Genomic DNA, 20067 nt, shown 5'->3' on the forward strand with positions numbered 1-20067 from the left:
ATAGTGTAGCAGAGTAGAGGGTCAAATAGGAATTGTTGTGAATAAAATAATCACAAGTGCTTTATACGCGGGGAATTTAAAACACCCCATCGGCCCCGAAAACGAATACCAAATGTGATTCCGAGTAGCGGCCATGAAAAAAAGACACAGACAAAAAGTATGCATTTGATGTTCGACCCCTGGCTGCCGGGAGTCAGCAGGACGCAGACATAACAGTATCGCTTCCATGTGTGCGCGTGTGCTGACATGAGCACCTGAGTGAGCGTGTGGGGGTGCTCCACCAGGCTCTCCCGCGAGGACGCGTTGGACTCGGTATCGTAGACGGAGTCGGTGCTGGCGGCGCTCTGTCTCCTTCTGAGGTGCCGCTCCTCCCCCAGCGAACCGGGCTCCGAGCCGCACACCGAGCCCGGGCCAGAGCCCGAGCCCGAGCCCGTCTCCTCCAAGTCCATGTCCTCGGACGGGATCTGGGTCAGACGGGGCTTCTCGCTGGGCTTGGAGATCAGCTGGTCAGCAGCAGGGTTTAGAAGGTGAAGGATAAATGGATCGTTAGTACACTGTCTTTTTTTCTTTTTTATAATCATTGATTGTTGATTGATTGATTGATTGACTTGGTGATCAGAGGACTACAGGTGTTTTATCATGTATCATTATCAGTGTTGGGAACGTTACTTTAAAAAAGTAATTAGTTATAGTTACTCACTATTTGTTCCAAAAAGTAACTGAGTTAGTAAATTACTCTATAATAAAAGTAACTAGTTACCAGGGAAAGTAACTATTTGTGTTACTGTAAAAGAGGAAGTTGCTATATGTCAAAGAATTTGGATTTTTATGAGCAGCTTTCATTTGGCCTTAATGGGTTAAATGGTTGAACTGCCCATTCAAGGCCCTGATATACTTCCAACTGAATTTTAATTTGCTTAGTTGCAAAGGCTGTGGAACATCTGCCAAATACTACAGAAAATGCCAACTTTTCATCGGATTGCTCCGGACTCGCCATTTCTGCTGCTTCATTTCTGCTGCATTCGAATCTGTTTGGTGTGTGCGTGTGCGTGTGTGTGTGTGTGTCTGTGGCGCGTGTGTCCTGGCTTGTGTGTAAAAACACTGGCTCCGATTGGCTACCATGAAACATGACTCTGCCTTAGCCAATCATAATCTCTTATCTCGTTGTTAACCCACCCGGTCTCCTCACTAGCAGTTTGTGTTTGGAGCCAGGGGTGCGTTCGGATTACGCAGTTTATTCACTCAATTCATAGTAACGCACCGGATTCAACGTACAGTAACGGTTACTGAAAAAATAACGGCGTCACCTAACGCCGTTCTTTTAAACTGCGTTATTACAAACACTGCTCATTATTTAGGATATGATTTAATTTAAGATGACTTTTACTAATCAGCCGATCACCCAATCAGAATGAGGAATGAGGATGAAGGCCGTGCAGCCAGTGTATGCGGATCGGTTTGTGCGGCGCACGGTGCACAGCGACCTGAGTGGGTCTGTGAACCCGAGCTCACCTTCCCCAGGTGGGCGTTGCGCTTCAGCCTCTCCAGCAGATGGCTGTTGTACTGCTGCAGCAGGCGCTGGTGGTGAAGGCCCAGGCCCTCTGGGAGCCCCGGGGAGGCCAGGGTAGAGTGGCTGTAGGGCGGAGGCTCAGACCGCGTCCGGATCAGGGGCCTGTGGGAGGTGGGCCCCTCCTCACACCCGGCGTCGTCTCCTCCTCCTCCCCCTCCCCCTCCGCCATCGGATGGGAGGAGCAGCTGGTGAGGCCGGAGCTGCTGAGGTAGAGCGGAAAGGCCATGGACTAGGGGAGGAAGAAGGAGAGAGGGAGTGAGACAGAGAGGGAGGGATGGGAGGAGGAGGGGAGAGGGAGAGGAGAGAGGGAGTGAGACAGAGAGGGAGGGATGGGAGGAGGAGGGGAGAGGGAGAGGAGAGAGGGAGTGAGACAGAGAGGGAGGGATGGGAGGAGGAGGGGAGAGGGAGAGGAGAGAGGGAGTGAGACAGAGAGGGAGGGATGGGAGGAGGAGGGGAGAGGGAGAGGAGAGAGGGAGTGAGACAGAGAGGGAGGGATGGGAGGAGGAGGGGAGAGGGAGAGGAGAGCGGGAGTGAGACAGACAGGGAGGGATGGGAGGAGGAGGGGAGAGGGAGAGGAGAGAGGGAGTAAGACAGAGAGGGAGGGATGGGAGGAGGAGGGGAGAGGGAGAGGAGAGAGGGAGTGAGACAGAGAGGGAGGGATGGGAGGAGGAGGGGAGAGGGAGAGGAGAGAGGGAGTGAGACAGAGAGGGAGGGATGGGAGGAGGAGGAGGAGAGGAGAGGGAGAGGAGAGAGGGAGTAAGACAGAGAGGTTTCAGTATATTTCCTCAATTTTTCTCCAATGACAAAAGGACAATGTAGCACTTGAGGGGGGTGTAGTAGGGGGCACCTTTGATGCATATGTTTTTAAATAAAACAAACATGTGAAAAATGTGCATGGCTGGTTGCAGTGGTGATAGTAATCCAGCGGCTGCGCTGCGCCACTGCTCGATGTACGTAGGGGCATTACTGGCACTGAACTGACACAAGAGGGCGCTTTTGCTCCATGTTGATATATCGCGAACAAACCCAATGTAGTAACTGATCTTATAAAGGATAACAAGAGGACACCCTCAACACCTGTAACAACCATGAAATGATGCTCTTGCTGTTAAGCTCTAATAATGTGCTTTACATTTGTTTCAATGGCAATGGGACTATATATTCGTACTGTGACTTTATCTGTGTACTGTGACTTTAACTGTGTTATTTTGACTCTTAGAACTAAGAAAAACCCTAACAAATACAACATATTATTTTATTAAAATAATAATCATCATAATCATTATCATAAAAATAATAATAATTATTATTTGTAGTAGTTTAAGTACTATTACTATTATTATGATCATTGTTTTTATTATTATTATTATTATTATTATTATTATTATTATTAGCTGTTATTAATTCATATTATTATTAATTATAACAATTAATCATTATTTGTATTACTATCAGTAATACAGTATTATTACTATTATTACTCTACCGATCAGTGTTATGACTAGTATTGTTTTAGTCTCAGGATTAATAGTATTATTCTGATTATACAGAGGTCTATGGGTCTCTCTCACCACTCAGCAGCTGTGTGTGCAGCATCCCAGTGCGCGGCTCCAACACCAGGACTGGCTGCAGGTGCTGGGCCAGCGCTGGGTTTAAACCCTCCAGGGGGAGGTAGATGTGGGGCAGGGCTGACACCTGGAGACCCCTGGGACCCATCAGACCGCCCTGGTGGCGGTCAACCTGGAGGTGGCAGAGGAGAGGAGGGTGGAGGAAAGGGGCAGAGAGGAGAGGGGTTAGAGTTGAGGAGAGGAAGGGAAAGGTGAAGATAGGAGAGGAGAGGTGAGGATGGAAAGGGAGAGGTGAGAAGAGGAGAGGTCAGGAGAGGGGGAGATAGGGGGAGAGAGGAGAGGAAGGGAGAGGATAGGAAAGGAAAGGAGAGGTCAGGAGAGGGGGAGAGAGGAGAGGTGAGTCAGGCTCTACCACAAACATGATATGAGAAAACAACATAGCGTAACCTATAAAAGGATAAAAACACTGTAGCCGTGTAGAGTTAACAAAGACCTGTACAATCAGAACCCTGTACTACTGTGTGTTAGATGGCACATGGCTCACCTGTGCAGGTAGCCCAGCGGTGATGGTGGGTATCCCAGTTGAACTGGAGGCCATGGAGAAGTGGGCCAGAGAGCCGTTCTGGAGCAACAGCCTGTTGGCCTGCATCAATGGGACACAGGTCCAGATTCACATGAGTATATTGAGGTCATTCTTCTCTTAAGTAGTAGTTTTAGTCAATTCTTACAACCTTCACAACCTCACTTTTAGGTCATATATGTCACTAATCCTGAGAAGTGATCAACCAATTGGGAAGTTAGGATAGCGGGTAGTAGCCTCGACCTATGGCCTTTTCTATTTTATTAAATGTAGGATCTTAGTTCTTAAAGATCCCATTTAGTCTTTAGTTTCTTCATGAGAAATGATCTAAGAAGAAAGATATGAACATCCTTAAAACATCCAATTGAATAGCAGTTTTCTTAACTGTCTCTGTGAGCCCAATCTTAAAGGTCCCATGGCATGAAAATCTCACTTTATGAGGTTTTCTAACATAAATATGAATTCCCCTAGCCTGCCTATGGTCCCCCAGTGGCTAAAACTTGCATTCGGTGTAAAACGAGCACTAGTGTTCTGCTCGCCTTTGAAAAAACGGAGGCTCAGGCACGCTGATTTGGATTGTGGTCCCATATGTCGTCATGAAGGATCTAAGCTCCTCCCCTTTCTCTCCCTTGCCCGCCCAGAGAATTTGGCCCACCAATGAGACACGACCGTGTGAGCGCCACGTGTGTGTATGTGTGTGTGATTACACACACTGTAACGTTGGTTCTTTGACGTCTCTTGTATTTCCACAACGAGACTGCAGTTGGGGTTATCTCAGCCATGGTTGAGAAGGAATTGGGGGAAAAGAACTTTGGCTTTGACTCCCTGAAGTACATTATCTGCGACATGCTGCCTGCCGCCGGTTGCCGCGAGGCACCACCGTTGCGAAGCACCACCGCCCGGCAGCGGGCAGCTGGCAGCAGGCAGCGTGCGCTTCAGTCTACTTCAGATTGATGTGGAAGTGAAAGAACCAGAGACGTTGGAGAACCCGACAAAGTCGTTTGTGATTCATAATATCGTCTGGAGGCGCACACCGCTTTTGGCCGTGATAATATGTATAATCACATATATAGATATCTATGTATTATATCATGATATTATTTAGATATAGAGCTCCAGGACTGTAACGCAAGTGTTGTACACCTTCTTGTTATTTGGATAACCGTTCTGCTGTTGGTGTTATGGCGCATATCACGTTAGACTCTCGTCTCTGGTATTTCCACAACAAGACTCATAGTGGGGGTTATCTCAGCCATGGTTGAGAATGAATTGGGGGAAAGGAACTTTGGCTTTGACTCCCTGAAGTACATTAACCACAACATGGAGGAAAAAGTGATTGTTGGCCGCGAATGTCTCCCACTTGAGCCCCACTTCCCGCTGCCGAGGGACCACCGCCTCGGCGCTGCAGGAGGCGGTGGTGCCTATAAGCGCTGACCGCTGCCGAGGCGGTGGTCCCTCGGCAGCGAGGCTCCGGCGGGAGACAACCGCAGTCAACAATCGCGGGCAACAATCGTGGGCAGGGAGGAGAAAGGGACAATCCCTTTCTCCTCCATGTCGTGGTTCAGTCTACTTCACATTGATGTGGACGTAGAAGAACCAGAGACGTCGGAGAACCCAACGCGGTCGTTTGAGATTCATAATATCGTCTGGAGGCTCACACAGCTTTTGGCCGTGATAATATATATTAAATGATATAGATATCAATGAGTAATATGATATTATTTAGATATAGAGCTCCAGGACTCCCGTGTGTTCTAGAATATTTACAGAACACGGCTAAAGGCTGTGTACGCCTCGCCATTGCGATACATCCACTGTAAACAGAGCGCATGGTACCGTGGCTGCAAGCTGCTCAGGGCCACACCCCCACCCTCCTCCTTGACCCGCCTCTCTCCTCCTCATTTGCATTAAAGCTACAGACACCGAAACGGCACATTTGGGGAAAGCTCAATGTGCGACTGGCTCGTAGAGGCTGTAATTCTGCACCGCGGCTGAATTTCGGGAACGCCTTCAAATACTGTGTTTGGGGCCTACTAATATCTATATTAAAGCATCCATAAAGTAGCATGCCATGGGACCTTTAAAGGGATATGCCAAGATAAATAAATTGGAATTTGCCTGTATGCCATTTACGAGTTGTTCAATTCTGTATTCAACATTGTGCATCCAGAATGTGCGTTTGCTTGGTTAGCATTAGCTTTCCATCAGCAGTTTCAATTCCACTTCCAGCGTTACAATAGTGTCTGTGCTGTGATTATCAGGCTACCTGTGATGTGCAGCTGCCGCAATCATCTTATCATCTAGCTGTGGCGGGTTAGGGTGAGCTGTCAGCAGAAACTCACAGGAATCTTAATAATCACAAGCCTTGAAATAGTGCCAAACTATCTCTTTGATTGTAGACAAACTACATTCTTGTTGTGTTGACACTGGCACTCGTTTTGATAAGGCAACTATTTGGAACCCATCGGACACTTTTGGGAAGTAATTGAAAATGTATTCATCTTTCCTTCATTGTTCAATGTAAGCTGCTCAGGGAAAGAAAATGCTAAGCCAGCAAACCCCCCTTCCAGCCCCACAATGAATGAGAATATCACTGTAAGAAGAAATCAGTACTCATGAAGATACTCAAGTGATCCAGCCCCCGGTCTTTAGATTCATACAGTGTCTTTGTAAACTTCTGTCCACTATTTGGATTAACAGCGTTTTCCTATGCACTGCTGGTCAATGCAATGCCACTTTTGGTTTGGATAGAAGCATTTCTAGAAGAAAACTATTTGATTTATGTTTATTGACATTATTTTGTATTTATTTTTATTTTTATATATATATATATATATATTATTTTAGTCATCTATAATAGGAATATCAGTCTTTAGTTTAGGGCGAAATTGAAGGTAAATCATTTAAATAATTTCCATGACCATTTACACAGAGCTTATGTCTATTGAAAACCTGCCAAAGGCTCGGTGAAGCAGCTGATTGCAGCAGGCCAGTAGATTACATGGAAAACAGATTCATATTAATGTTTTAATTAGGCAGGCAGTGATCAAGTAACATGGCACTGATATGCAGTGGCTCACCTGGCCTTCTCAAATCCCCTTGTTTAAAACATAGGCCACCACTTCTGTGCTGAGATGCATTATTTAAACAATTAGCATTCGCTTGTCCTGTCTAGAACACCCAATGAACTTGAATGGGATAAACACTTGAACACGGAAAATGTAATAAAATGTAAAATAAATGTAGTATATACTGTAGATAAGTCTTTTACTTTCCTATTACAGACCACATAGACCATCATTTTTGTAGTAAGAAACCTCTCCTCTGTGACAAAATGGGTTCAATGATCATTGAACAGAAAGCCATGCTCACCTCGTGGACGAATCCTGTGGTCAGTGGGCGTGTCCCATTGATCCCATCAGATAAGAGGCTGTCATTAGGTGAGCTGCAGCCAGACACCGGTGTGCTGCTTTTTGGGGAGGAATCTAACATACACAATCACACACACACAGACACAGAGGACAGCAATGCTAAAGCACATCTGAAGAGATCTTAAAGGAAATAGGTGTTGTTACATTCCATGTTGCGAGGAAACGGTAGACTTGAGCAAAACAAAGGTTATCTGAGAGAGGAAACGGTGGCAGTACCGAAGGCATCGTGTGTCCTGTGTTTGACGGTTGGGGGGGCACTGGCCTTGCGCTGCAGCGGGCTCTGTCTGGTGTTGATGTGCTTCTTCAGCTTCCACTTCAGAGTGGGCTCTGAGACTGCCGGAACAAACACACACACACACACACACACACACACACACACACACACACACACACCAACACACGCACATATGCACACGTTCACACACACCAACACACGGTCGTAGACACACACATTGACACACAAATAGACACACGAACATATATGGGCACAGACACATACACACACACACACACACACTTACATACACACACTCACACACACACACACACACACACACACACACACACACACACACGTACACACACACACACACACACATAAACACAAACACATTAATATATGCACACATATATACACACACACAAACACACACCATTGTTATTAATGTCCAGCATTCTTGTTAGATAATAATTGCATACAATCCTTTGTGGGTAAACTAAAAGGCTTGTGGTTTGGGAGCTGGTTGTACTGGATGATCCACCTTGACTGGGCTAAATGTGGAACATGTGCTTAATATAACACATGCATTAGCCTGCATTTCCCCACACTGATCTGAATGACAAATGATGACCAAGCCCTGGCAAAGAACACTGAAACTCATGAGTGTCCACGGCAACTAATTGGTGCATGTTTGGTCTGGTGCCGGGACAATAGGACCAAACAATGCAGTCAATCAGTGCTTGTCTCCTATCCGATAAGACACACAGCTTGCCTCGCACAAAGGTGTGTTTATGTGTATGTGTGTGTGTGTGTGTGTGTGTGTGTGTGTGTGTGTGTGTGTGTGTGTGTATGTGGGTAGGTGTGGGTGTATGTGGGTTGGTGTGGGTGTATGTGAATGTATGTGTGAACGTGAGTGTAAGAATGTGTGAGAGTGAGAGTGTGTCTGAGTGTGTGTGCTTTGGCACTAAAGGGCTGCTAAGGCAACCAGGGTAAACAACAGTATAAGGACTGGCCGGTGTGTTGGAGGGGAAGGATGTACAGGAGAAACAAGCCACTCCCTCTGTCATTCACCCAGCATGTCGGCCTGCTCTCCTAACACTCCCACGCAGTTCATTTTACACATACTTTCCTGGCTTCTACATTATGTAACTACTTTGGCCCCTTTGTGTCTCACTCTCACTGTTGTTTCTTCTTCTTCTTCTTTGGAGCCTCTCTTTCATGCACCTAAGGCCTTGATGACTACTCAGCCTGGCTTAGCCGAAAGAACAATCCCCCCCCCACCCTCACCCCCACACTCTTTTTCAAGCTCTCTCGGCCATACTCCCTCACACAATGTAGCCCCGGCAGTGGAATGGGTGTAACCTAATAAAGGTTTGTATACGTTTGGAAAATGATTACACTGAACTTGATATCCTTTGACAATAAGCAGTTAGATTTTTCATGTGGCTAGGCCCTCCTGAGTCCTTTTCACTCCGATTTCCCTGGGCAGCTGCACAATAAGCAAAAGCACAAGATGGAAAATCACCAGTGCCTTGTCTCTCCGTAAACAGACAGGCCCGTTCTCTAGCACAATGAGAACCACATGAGGGGGAGAACCAGTGGTGGCTCACCTGTCCTGCGTAGGACCAGATCCTGCCGCTGGCCAGACAGTGACGGCTTGGGCTTCGGGGGCATGTCAGGATCGGGCCCCAGTTCCCTAGGCAATGAGAGAAGAGTGACATCAGAGTCTCTCACCAAAAAACAAGTGATTAATATTTGATCAGAAGCTCCGTTCTTTGGTTCAACCAAGGTCAAAACAATGAGCTGCATGTAGATTTCAGTTGGATCCAAAATTCTTATAGCTTACCTAGATGTTCTCAGTGGAGGACTTTAAAGGTATCATTCAACTCATCATACCTACCTGGAGTAGTAGGGCCTAACATATATCCTACCTATATCCTGAGGAGTAGGGCTTTACATATACCCTAACTATATCATGGTGGAGTAGATCTTTACATATATCCTACTGATATCCTGAGGAGTAGGGCTTTACATAATTGTTACCTACATCCCTGAGGAGTAGGGCTTTAGATATATCTTACCTATAACCTCGAGGAGTAGGACTTTGGTGGGAGGGTGAACTCCTTTCCTGAGCGACCTTCTTCATAATTAGTCGCTCTCGCAGTTTCTGCTTCACGAGGGGACTGGCAACAGCACCTGCCAAATGGTCAACAACCCCAATAGTGAATTATGAAGGGACTTACTTGTTTCCTGCATACCTTTATTGGTTTAGTATTATTAACTAGTCATTTTGGAAATGCTGCATCAAAAGTGAATTACATTGCATAACTTGTTTTCCATTCATTAATGAGCAGGTATGAGTTTGACCTCTTGCTAAATGAAGCCATCCGCAGACATTGGAGATCAAACTCACAACCCTTTTGCAGGCAATGAAACCCCCTAACCTCTAGGCTATTGAACTCACTTTCCCCTTCTCCTTGTTTACTGAAACCCATTTGTCTAGCTCTGATTTCCTTCAGGACTACTCATGTGTCATGTTAGGTGCTGTGGATGTGTGCTTGCGGTGTAATAAGAATAACACTGAAATATCTTCTGAATCTGAATGAGGATGAAAGTTGTATCAGGATAACGATCTAGTTATGAGCGGAAAGATACAATCATGAAATGTCCCCACAAACATTGGACATCAAGCCTATGGTCTAAAGTGAATAATTTGCCCTCTTTAAGGTGGAAAAACACTGTGTTGCCTCGTGCTGGAGCAGCCCTGGTGTTTGGTTCAGATGTGAAATGAATACAGAGTTCCCTCAACTGGGAGAAATGTACTGCAGCACTGCTGGAAAGCCCCCTAGCTTCACGCAAACATATGTGGTGTTATGACTCATGCGAACAGCACATAAACAATGAAGTGCTGCTGTACCAGAACCAACACAAAGACATGACGGAAAAACACACTGAGGCGCAGGACTCACTCTGCTCATTCTTACTCTTGTGCATCAGCTGGTGGATCTTCTCCCAGTCCTGCTGGTCTATCTCTGCTGGACTGTGCTCATGGTTGTACTAAAAGGATAGGAACAGAGACACACAGAGGCACAGTCACAAGTATTGACTCCAATTCAAAACGGATCAAGCAGAATTCAGATATATACAACAAAAATATATAATATAAAATAATGTATATGTCCACATGTCCATGTAGACACCACATTCTTCGGATGGGATATTATTTACGTGTTTACACGAGTGCACTACACATTCTAGACCTTACACCTGTCTGATGGTACCTCTCAGACTGCTTACCTGTACCTCTACATGGTTGGGGGAGATATGGGGGAACGGCTCGGAGGAGAAGTGTCCTAGAAACAAGGTGTGCGGGGGGGCCAGCATGTTGGAGTCGAGGCCCGGGCGCACCAACCTCTGGGAGACACTCAGGTCCATGGGCTGCTCCCCACGTATGGTTAGCGACACCGTGTTGGCAGGTCTCACATTCACTACGGAGGCGGAGACACAACAGAGGGATGGTTGGATATGGAGACAGAGAAGATGGAGCTAGTCTTAATGATTCAACAAATTAATTGGTGCAGGATAGAATTGAGACTTGTTTCAATTCTTTGGGATAGTGTTGAGGCTGCACACAAGCGCTCAGCATGACTCTCGACTGTTTTACATTCAGGTAGAAATTGAGTGATGGCCAGGAAACAGAAGAGGGGAAATACGAAAGAATGAGTGAAGGAAGGGATACTCTCTAGCCAAACCGTTCACTTAAAAAAGTAAACACATGAGCTAACTCTAAATTTAGCATTACACACAGAGGTAATTGAATCAAACCTCAGGAATATCAAACCAGAAACAGATGCCTCTGCATAGGTGCAGCCGAGAGCAGAAGGGCTTTGGATTCATGTCAGCCCTGCTGTGCTACGCGTGCACTAATGGGCTCCCTGTTTCCTCACATGCTGTCACTTGGGAAAACACGGCCCATTACTAAATAAACTACAACCGAACCCACAAGTGGCCAGGCATACAGTACTGACACACAGACAGATGCACAGACATACAGACACACAGACATACAGTGTTATGGAAGTAAGGTCGTACAGACGCACAGACGAACAGACACACAAATGTACAAACGTACAGACACACAGCCTACAAACACACAGACATACAGATAGATAGTAGATTTGATGACAACTTTGATGAAAACCAAATGATCCCGTTATTCAAGAAGGTGTTAATCGACCCCCTATTAACGGAGCCACCTCTTGGCCTACGCCTGGGAGTCAACAGGATACTGTCCCGCGTGTAGACAGCTAACACCTGCATCCCTGGCCAACATGGTCTCAATGGCTCTGCATGGAATGCATCGCCATTCATAACAACTAAGGAGGCCGACGCATCAAGAAACAAGACACCTCGTCCCCCTGGTTGGGGGGGGGGGGGGGGGGGGGGGGGACTAAGGGGGGTTGGAAATGTACTGAAGCAGAATGTCTGAAGCGCATGACTCGTCATAACTCAAAGCCTGAGTGACATGTGGACGTCTTTCAGTGGTTAACCCTGATAAACTGCATTACCACTGTGGACACTGACACGAGATCAACACAACAATGTCATCAGTTCATCTGCTATCACGCCCACTGCACCGGTCAATGCTCGTAACATCGTTGTTCATCTAGGCCAGGTATATCAAGGGATTAAGGCACTAGGAGATAACATTATTAAAGCCACTTTAAAAATGTGATGCAAAGTGACAATTATACAATATGCTCTTAATGCATCCACGTTCAGGACGTGAATTGGTAATAAAAACTAATTTATTTAAATTATGATATCTATGAATAACAGAGTGTATTTATAAGATCTTTACTGAAAACAGATAGCTCTTTGTGATGCATCACATTCCTATCAATAACAACATTATTGTGTTCTGATTGACTTCTGAAGTACTGACAGTTGCCATCGATCCTGAATGATTAAATAAATAGCTTTGGTCTTGCCTTAATCTCTGTCTTAACTCGGCTTACTTTACAAGGAAATACGGGCGGAAGTGAGATATCAATTCAGAATGACACAAGAAGCACTCAGGTAAACAATGGCCCTGAAGGCAGATTGACAGCTTTGCGTGCAGACCCAGAACCACATTATTTGTATGCTAGTCATAAAGGGTGACTCAAAGGAGGGATATATATATATATATAGAGAGAGAGAGAGAGAGAGAGAGAGAGAGAGAGAGAGAGAGAGAGAGAGAGAGAGAGAGAGAGAGAGAGAGAGAGAGAGAGAGAGAGAGAGAGAGAGAGAGAGAGAGAGAGAGAGAGAGAGAGAGAGAGAGAGAGAGAGAGAGAAACGAAAAGGTATGCACACTTGGTAAAGTTCCCAGAACCAGAGACACACTCACTTACTCCTGGAGCTATATGCAGAGAAGGACAATGTCTAACAACAACAGTGGCATAAGCAGATCCATTTGCAGAGACACAGCCGTCTGAAAGCGTGACTAGAAGCATACCATGCTCCACATGACTCAGTGAAGATACAGTGATCAGGCTGGCGAGGGTGTGTGTGTGTATGTTTGAGTGAGTCACAGAGAGAAATGGGTCAGCATTAATATAATCGATTGTGGTCTGTTTGTTTCTTATTTTGCATCATAAAGGATTTTGAATGTAGAAACACTATGGGCCCTATTTTAACGGTCTGAAACGCAAGTGAGAAGCGCCAAGCACAAGTGGCTTTGTGGGTGGTTCAATGGCGATGTTGCTATTTTACCGGCGCAAAAATTACTCTTGTGCCCGGCGCAAATCTAAAAAGGGTTGGTCTAAAGTAGCCTAACTACCCGTAGGTGTGGTTTGGGCGTAATGTGCAATAAACCAATGAGAGTGCCAGCTCCCATCCCCTTTAAGAGCCATGAGCGCATTTGAATCTGATGAGTTGATATTTTGACAATGCAGGCTCCGATGAGACAGATGCACATGAATTTCAAACTTCAAATGGCTTAGTTTATGGCCAAATAATATGGCCTAATTCACACATGGAATAAGGTTTCCTTCCACAACTTCAGAAATACTGAGTCCTCAAATAATTTTCAGCAAAGAAAACTTAACACACATATGATATGCGGTAACTGTGGTTCTATTTAATGATATACGCAATACATTATAAACATTGTTTCTTATCAGTATTGCATGCATGCGTTATCAACTTGTGTTCCTAATATGCATGTGCCCCCCCGTTAATATACATTGCCATGGACTGTAAACGTTACGTGTTTAGGTTGTGTGTGTTTAAACAGATGGACGCACACACGCGCGCCCGCATTCATTAATTATTTTACACATACACACACACGCCCGCATTCATTCATTCTTTTTCTTTTTTTTCTTTTTTCATTCTCACTCGCGGTAAAACAATTTTTTCTCACGATCAAATACTCATCAATCCTAAAAGTTATGGGCATGTAAACGATGTCTGTGTCAAGAAAGTATGTCTTTGCTGTACGGTGTTTGCAGATGCATTGATTTAAAAGTACAACTTATTACCGCTGTATCAGCTGTTCTTTCCCAAATAATTTACCAAGAATGTGTGGCTAGGTAGATGAGAGAAGCAAAGTGTATGCGCGAGGTGCACAAGCAACATTATGCATGCGCCCTTAAAATAGCATCTGAACAACGCGCCACTGACTTTTAACCAGGTATTTCCTGGTTTGTGAAACCAGGAAATACCAGTTTCTGAAACTTGCAGTTTCTGATATTTTGCAGTTTCTGAAAGTTTCTGAAAGTTTCTGAAACTGCAAAATAGCACCAGGGAACGCTTGCGCCAGAACACGCCTCCTCCTTTCGCCGAACCGCACCTTGGGGCGCAAGACCTTTCCCTAATTTACCGACGCGTGGCGCAGGAGGGAAAAGAACGCTCTGCGCCAGTTGCAAACTAGCAACGACGCATGCGCCAGTGAGAAAGTCAATTGCGCCGGATGCAAGATAGGGCCCTATATATATCTACTATATCACTAATATTATGGTACATATACTGGCTTGGGATTGAAGAAGTTTGATTGAAGATTAACACTTTTACTTTAGTCAATTTATTGCCCTCGATTGGCCATGCCGCAATTGTGTCAATGTGTGAGTGTGTGTGACCAAGTGACCAATGGGAAATATATACAAAAAAGAATAAAATAAACACTATATATATATATATATATATATATATATATATATACTTTATTTTTATATATTTTTTTTATATATAATATATATATATACATTCAAGACAACTGATTGCCATATTTTAATGCAGGGTTTTTTTGTTTGAGTGGAAAATCACTGTCAGCATATTTACTGCAAAACAAGTTTATCTTCAAACTTGTTTTGTTTGTCTTTTTACTTGTCTGAACCAATAAGCTAAAACCAAGTAAACGGTTTGCACTGCAGAAGCTATTACTCAGTGTGTGCTCCGCACTTCAAGAAGGCCGCGCGTTCACCCTGCTCACCGGAATAAGATTTACGACGAGGACATTGCCATTGTTGCTGTTGTTGTACATGTGCCTTTGATGTTTGACGCATCTAAACTTGTTTTATTTTCTGCACTGCACTGGCTGTGTCAAGGCTAATGTTCATCATGTTGTTCCTATTGCGTCTCGCACACATCACATCTCTCTTCATGGTTGGAGTTAGGGGGGGGGGGGGGGGGGGGGGGGGGGGGGGGGGGTGCAGGAAGCAGGAGCAATTCAACGGTTTGTGTTACCAGAAGAATGTGTTGCTTTCAAGGGAAATCAGACAAGCTCTCTGTGTTTTGCTTCTCAAAACCCCTAAACCCATTTGACGTGCACATGCGTACACATGCAGGCATTCACACACTCACTCGAGGATTACAAAACGTGCCCCTTTTCCCTCTCAGAAGAAAGCCCCTTTGGTAGGAAGTCAGAAAGCCCCTTGGGTAGGAAGTGTTTTGGTGGTGTACTCCTCACCACCAAAACACCCCGAAATAACGGCGAGAAAACAACGAACAACACCTGCTGTCTATTTTCAACCATGTCCCCCTCTTCCAAACCAAACTGTGTGTTTTCCTAACAACATGGGATGTATAAACTAGTGCCCAGCTCCTATAGCTCAAATGACCCAACGACCTGAGCTATCGATTACCAAGTTGCTGGATTGTAATGTTGTCCTTCAATTCTCCAGCTACGTGTGTGGGATTACGTGTCTCCAGTGTCCCCACTAGAATAACTTCTTTAGTTCTCTAATTTGATCCAGACGTGGGGCGTTACACACTGGATTCCATCGTTGTAGTTCCCATGGTAATTATAGCACACAAATGGCTAAGTCACTGCATAATGCAATGTATCCACGGAGCTACTGAGATAGCCGGGCTTTCTTCTGTTACCTAGCAGGGCTTCAGAGCAGCTCTGATTGCCTCGGCTCGTCCTTCCATGCAGCGTTCATTGAATCAGGTCACTTAGACGGCTGTTTACTTGTTCACTGAGTCATGTTAGGCTGGTTTATTAGTGAATTGTGTGAGTCTATTTTTAGCCCACATTGTTAATAATTGACCCATTTTTTTCTACATGCTTTATTTGCAATCGGTATGCTGGATATTGTTTGTCTGGTGACATTTAAGAGATATATATGTTTAACTTTTCTGCTTTTGGAAATGTAAATGAAAGTTTTCTGTGGCAAAACAGCCCTTTGAATCTTTTTTTTGTTTCGAGACTAGTGCTGTGCGTTCTTTAGTGTCTCTTGGTTAAAAATAGCTATAAATAGACAGGGTTCTGGTTTCTGTAATAGCATATTTTGTTTCACAATGATCATCCGCTTTTTGTAGGGCGGAAAGCTACCACACAACGTTGCAGTGCAAACACGCATAAACACATGCACACCATACATTCTTGCAAACACATACAGGTGTGCATGGACACACACACACATTTGAACAGGCACACGCATATAAACACTCACAGACGGGGAGACACACACACACAAACACACACATACACACGCTAACACGCATACACACTCACACACACACGCACACACACTTACACCCTCACACACACACTTTCTCACACAAACACACAGACACACTCACTCACATATGCAACAGAAACAGGGACTTCCTGTTTCTAAAGTTAGTCTGCGCCATAACATCCTCTCAGTTCATTTAAGCAAGCAGAAGCATCTATTTTGGGGGAGTTTTGTTTCGTTGGCCCATTTAGGTTCAAACGTTACAAAAAGTTTTGCAATAGTGTTAATTTTCCCTGCATGAATCTGTACTGGGATTCAGCGTATTAACACATTTAGTATTTCGTGATATGCACACAGCAGGTGTGAGACTGCTCTAATTAGACAGCACTCTACTGATATCCCAATTATATGTTTAAGAAAAGGGGAGTCTAATGTAAGTCAGTACCTATATTATGTGTACCTACTTCTGCTGAAGCAAGTGTGCATTTAGAGACACTAAACGGCAAAACAAGCACTTTAAAAATACTTTATAAAACCATTTTGTCCCTTACAAGTGCAGGGCTCACAAAGTATCCACTCCGCAATGCCTACCTTTCCCTCCCTCCCTCTCTCTCTCTCTCTCTCTCTCTCTCTCTCTCTCTCTATCCCCCCTCTATCTCATTCTACCCCCCCCCTATCTCTCTTGTATCTAGAGGAATCCACAGCTGCTGGGGACATTGTGTCCCCTTGCTTGCCGGGCAGCTGGGGTATCAATCTTGTGCGTGTGTGTACATGTGCATATGTGTATCCACTATGCATGTGTACGCTCCCCCGTACCGCCCAGATATTAATAGTGTGCAGTTGTTTCTCTCAGTGTACACAGCAGGTCTTTGTGTTTGCATAACTATCATTTGCTTGAGTGTCCGCTTGTGTGTGCGTGCGTGTGTGTGAATGTGTTTGTGTGTGTGTGTGTGTGTGTGTGTGCATGTGTATCTATGTGACTGAGTGACTTTTTTGTCACATTTATTAATAGTCCCCATTTGCTTCTCTTAGGAACAGGCTTCTAGTAAAATGCTTTGTGTGTATATCTGAGGCAGGCCTTATATTTTTAGTGTCACCTGTTGGTCAACACTAGCGTTATTGTGTGCAAAGTGCACATGTCTCACAACATGGGACATGTGTGTGTTAGCGTTTCGCGTCATATTAATAGCATCGCCACTTGTGATTTTATAAGTATGCGTTTGTATGCCTGTTTTGTGTATTAATAGTCATCCCAACTGCCAACACAGGTGTCTGAATGTGTGTAGTGTATGAGTGACCTCTTGCCATTAAGACATGATCGTAATATATTTTATCTATATCTATAATCCTCTCCAAATCAGTACAATAAAACAGATCTTCCTGCACAGGAAGCACAAACTTCCTCAACCTCTGTATGTCTGTATGATACATGAGTATGAAAAAGAGATACTATCATGATGACAGTGACATCTCTCCTCTTTTGTATCGACTCTCCAGCATTACTTACCAATTTTTCCCACCCTAAATAATTATATTTAATACACTGTACTGTAAATTCTCCCTTGGAGAGAGAAGAGAAGAAAGAGATAGCGATAGAGATAGCGACAGGGACAGAGACAGAGACAGAGAGACAGAGAAAGAGAAAGAGACAGAGACAAAGACAGAGACAGAAATAGAGACAGAGACAGAGACAGAGAAATCGACATAGAAAGAGATGGATACAGAGAACCATTGGCTGACAGCGAAGTGAGAGCGAGAGTGGACATGATTGGCAGACAGGCCACAGGTTAAGAACATCTAAGATCCTTCTTGACGTGGGCCCCCCGAGGCCCCAGCAGAGAAGGTCAGAGGTGAAAAGGCGACAGCCTACGACGATGTGCTAGTGTGTCACCAGTCGGCTTGTGGATTCTTCCTTTCCCATGAGCCAAAACAAACCGATACTTGTTGCCGAAATTGTTATTACATCATGCCTGTGAGATCCAAAAGTCATTGTTCGACTTTGATTGACGTGAATGCCGTATGTAAATTAAAAGCTGAATGCTGTCGGCAGGTTGGAATATAATCACTTCATTAATTTAAAAAATACACACAGGCTGTTAGAAAAAGGCGGATGCTGACTTCTACTTTAGATAGTTATTGAGGGGTCTCAAAGTTATCATTAGATTCATATCACGCACGCACGCACGGACGCACGCACGCACGCACGCACACACACACACACACACACACACATGCACACACATACCAGCCCCACAAATGCACCCTCGTATACTCACCTCACAAACGCACACTAACATGTCTAACCAAACAAACACACACGCACACGTACACACACACACTCACACACAGACTGACAAACATACACACATAAAACACACACTCTCTCTCTCTCTCTCTCTCTCTCTCTCTCTCTCTCTCTCTCTCTCGGTCTCTCGGTCTCTCGGTCTCTCGGTCTCTCTCTCTCTCTCTCTCTCTCTCTCTCTCTCGCTGTCTCTCGGTCTCCTCTCTCTCCCGCTGTGTGTGTTTTGAGGGTAGGAGAGTGTATAAGTAGTCAGCTGGGTTGATCTCAAAACAGGAACAGGAAATGTGATCTGGGACTGGGGCCTGTCCAGAACACTGTGCCTATTGTCTCCATGAAGCCCTGCTCTTGCTGGGAAAGCATGGGGGAGCTGTAAAGGTTATCTTGCCTGGGAAGAGGATGATATTTACATTAAAAAAGTAGCCTAAAAGCCCCAAAGGTGTATCTTCAAATGGACAATTGTTTTTAGTCCAATTGTTCTTTCTTTTTCATTTGTTATTGTTTCATATTCAATGTGAAGGGTTTTGTTAAAGAGAATAAATCAGGCGACCCAACATTCTAGATTCTGGTTTGATTCTAGCCTGACTCTGGTTTGACTCTGGTTTCATTTGAGCTTGACTCTCTTTTGACTCTTGTCCATTTCAAGCTAACTTTTGGTTGGACTCTGGTTTGATTGTAGTTGACTTTGGTTTCATTCTAGCTTCAACCTGATTTTAGTCGGGCTTCAGCCTAGGTCACCTTTGGTTTGACTCTTGTTTCATTCTAGCTTGAACCTGGTTAAAACCTGGGGGGGAGGGGGGGTCATTGTCATTGTTTGATTTGTGGCCCTTGTAGGGCTAGCATGGAGTCATTGTCATTGTATCATTGTGCTTGTGAAATATCAATTTGTTCAAAACATGTAATTCATATTTAGATGAGCAAACAATTGAACAACAATTTATAGATGACCAAAAGAGCACGGATATCCGTAATACATTTTGCAAGTGAAAAACTGCATTTTTTATTTCCCTTACTGACTGGAGAGACAGAACCAGCGCACAGAAAAACACTCTTTTCCGGTGATGGAGTTGCACATAAAACAGCAGCAGTTGATCTGCAAAAACGACCCTGCTGACGCCTACTGCAGATGTCTGAATATGTAAATATCATTATACATAACTCAAAAAAGTTGATTTAGTAGAACTTCATATATTTTAACTTGTATGCATATACATGCAACACACAAGCAAACGTGCACACACACACACACACACACACACACATACACACAAACACACACCAAACACACAAACACATACATACACAAAAACACACAAACACAAACAGACACACATATAAAGCAACACATGGTGATCTGAGATAGCCGAAAGGAAAGGAAAGAGAGAAGGGGAGGAGAGTGGAGGATATGGAGAAGGAAAGGGTAATACAAGAGGATGGAGAGGTGTGTGTGGGGG

General features: G+C 44.6%; 1 protein-coding gene across 1 annotated transcript in view; it reads right to left on the reverse strand.

Moving 5' to 3' along the window:
• LOC307084096 (histone deacetylase 7-like) overlaps nt 1-20067 on the reverse strand; it is a 48132-nt gene that overhangs the window by 21784 nt on the left and 6281 nt on the right. The window contains exons 2-11 of the mRNA XM_079748260.1: nt 10667-10857; nt 10339-10426; nt 9451-9565; nt 8980-9065; nt 7366-7482; nt 7091-7203; nt 3683-3781; nt 3142-3310; nt 1513-1799; nt 255-503 (exon numbers count right to left, since the gene is read on the reverse strand). Of these exons, the coding sequence (XP_079604386.1) occupies nt 255-503; nt 1513-1799; nt 3142-3310; nt 3683-3781; nt 7091-7203; nt 7366-7482; nt 8980-9065; nt 9451-9565; nt 10339-10426; nt 10667-10804 (1461 nt within the window). The 5' untranslated portion in view covers nt 10805-10857. The remainder of the gene's footprint in view (nt 1-254; nt 504-1512; nt 1800-3141; nt 3311-3682; nt 3782-7090; nt 7204-7365; nt 7483-8979; nt 9066-9450; nt 9566-10338; nt 10427-10666; nt 10858-20067) is intronic.

The sequence above is a fragment of the Pollachius pollachius genome (assembly GCF_949987615.1).
Source record: "Pollachius pollachius genome assembly, chromosome: 12".
NCBI classification, from domain to species: Eukaryota; Metazoa; Chordata; class Actinopteri; order Gadiformes; family Gadidae; genus Pollachius; species Pollachius pollachius.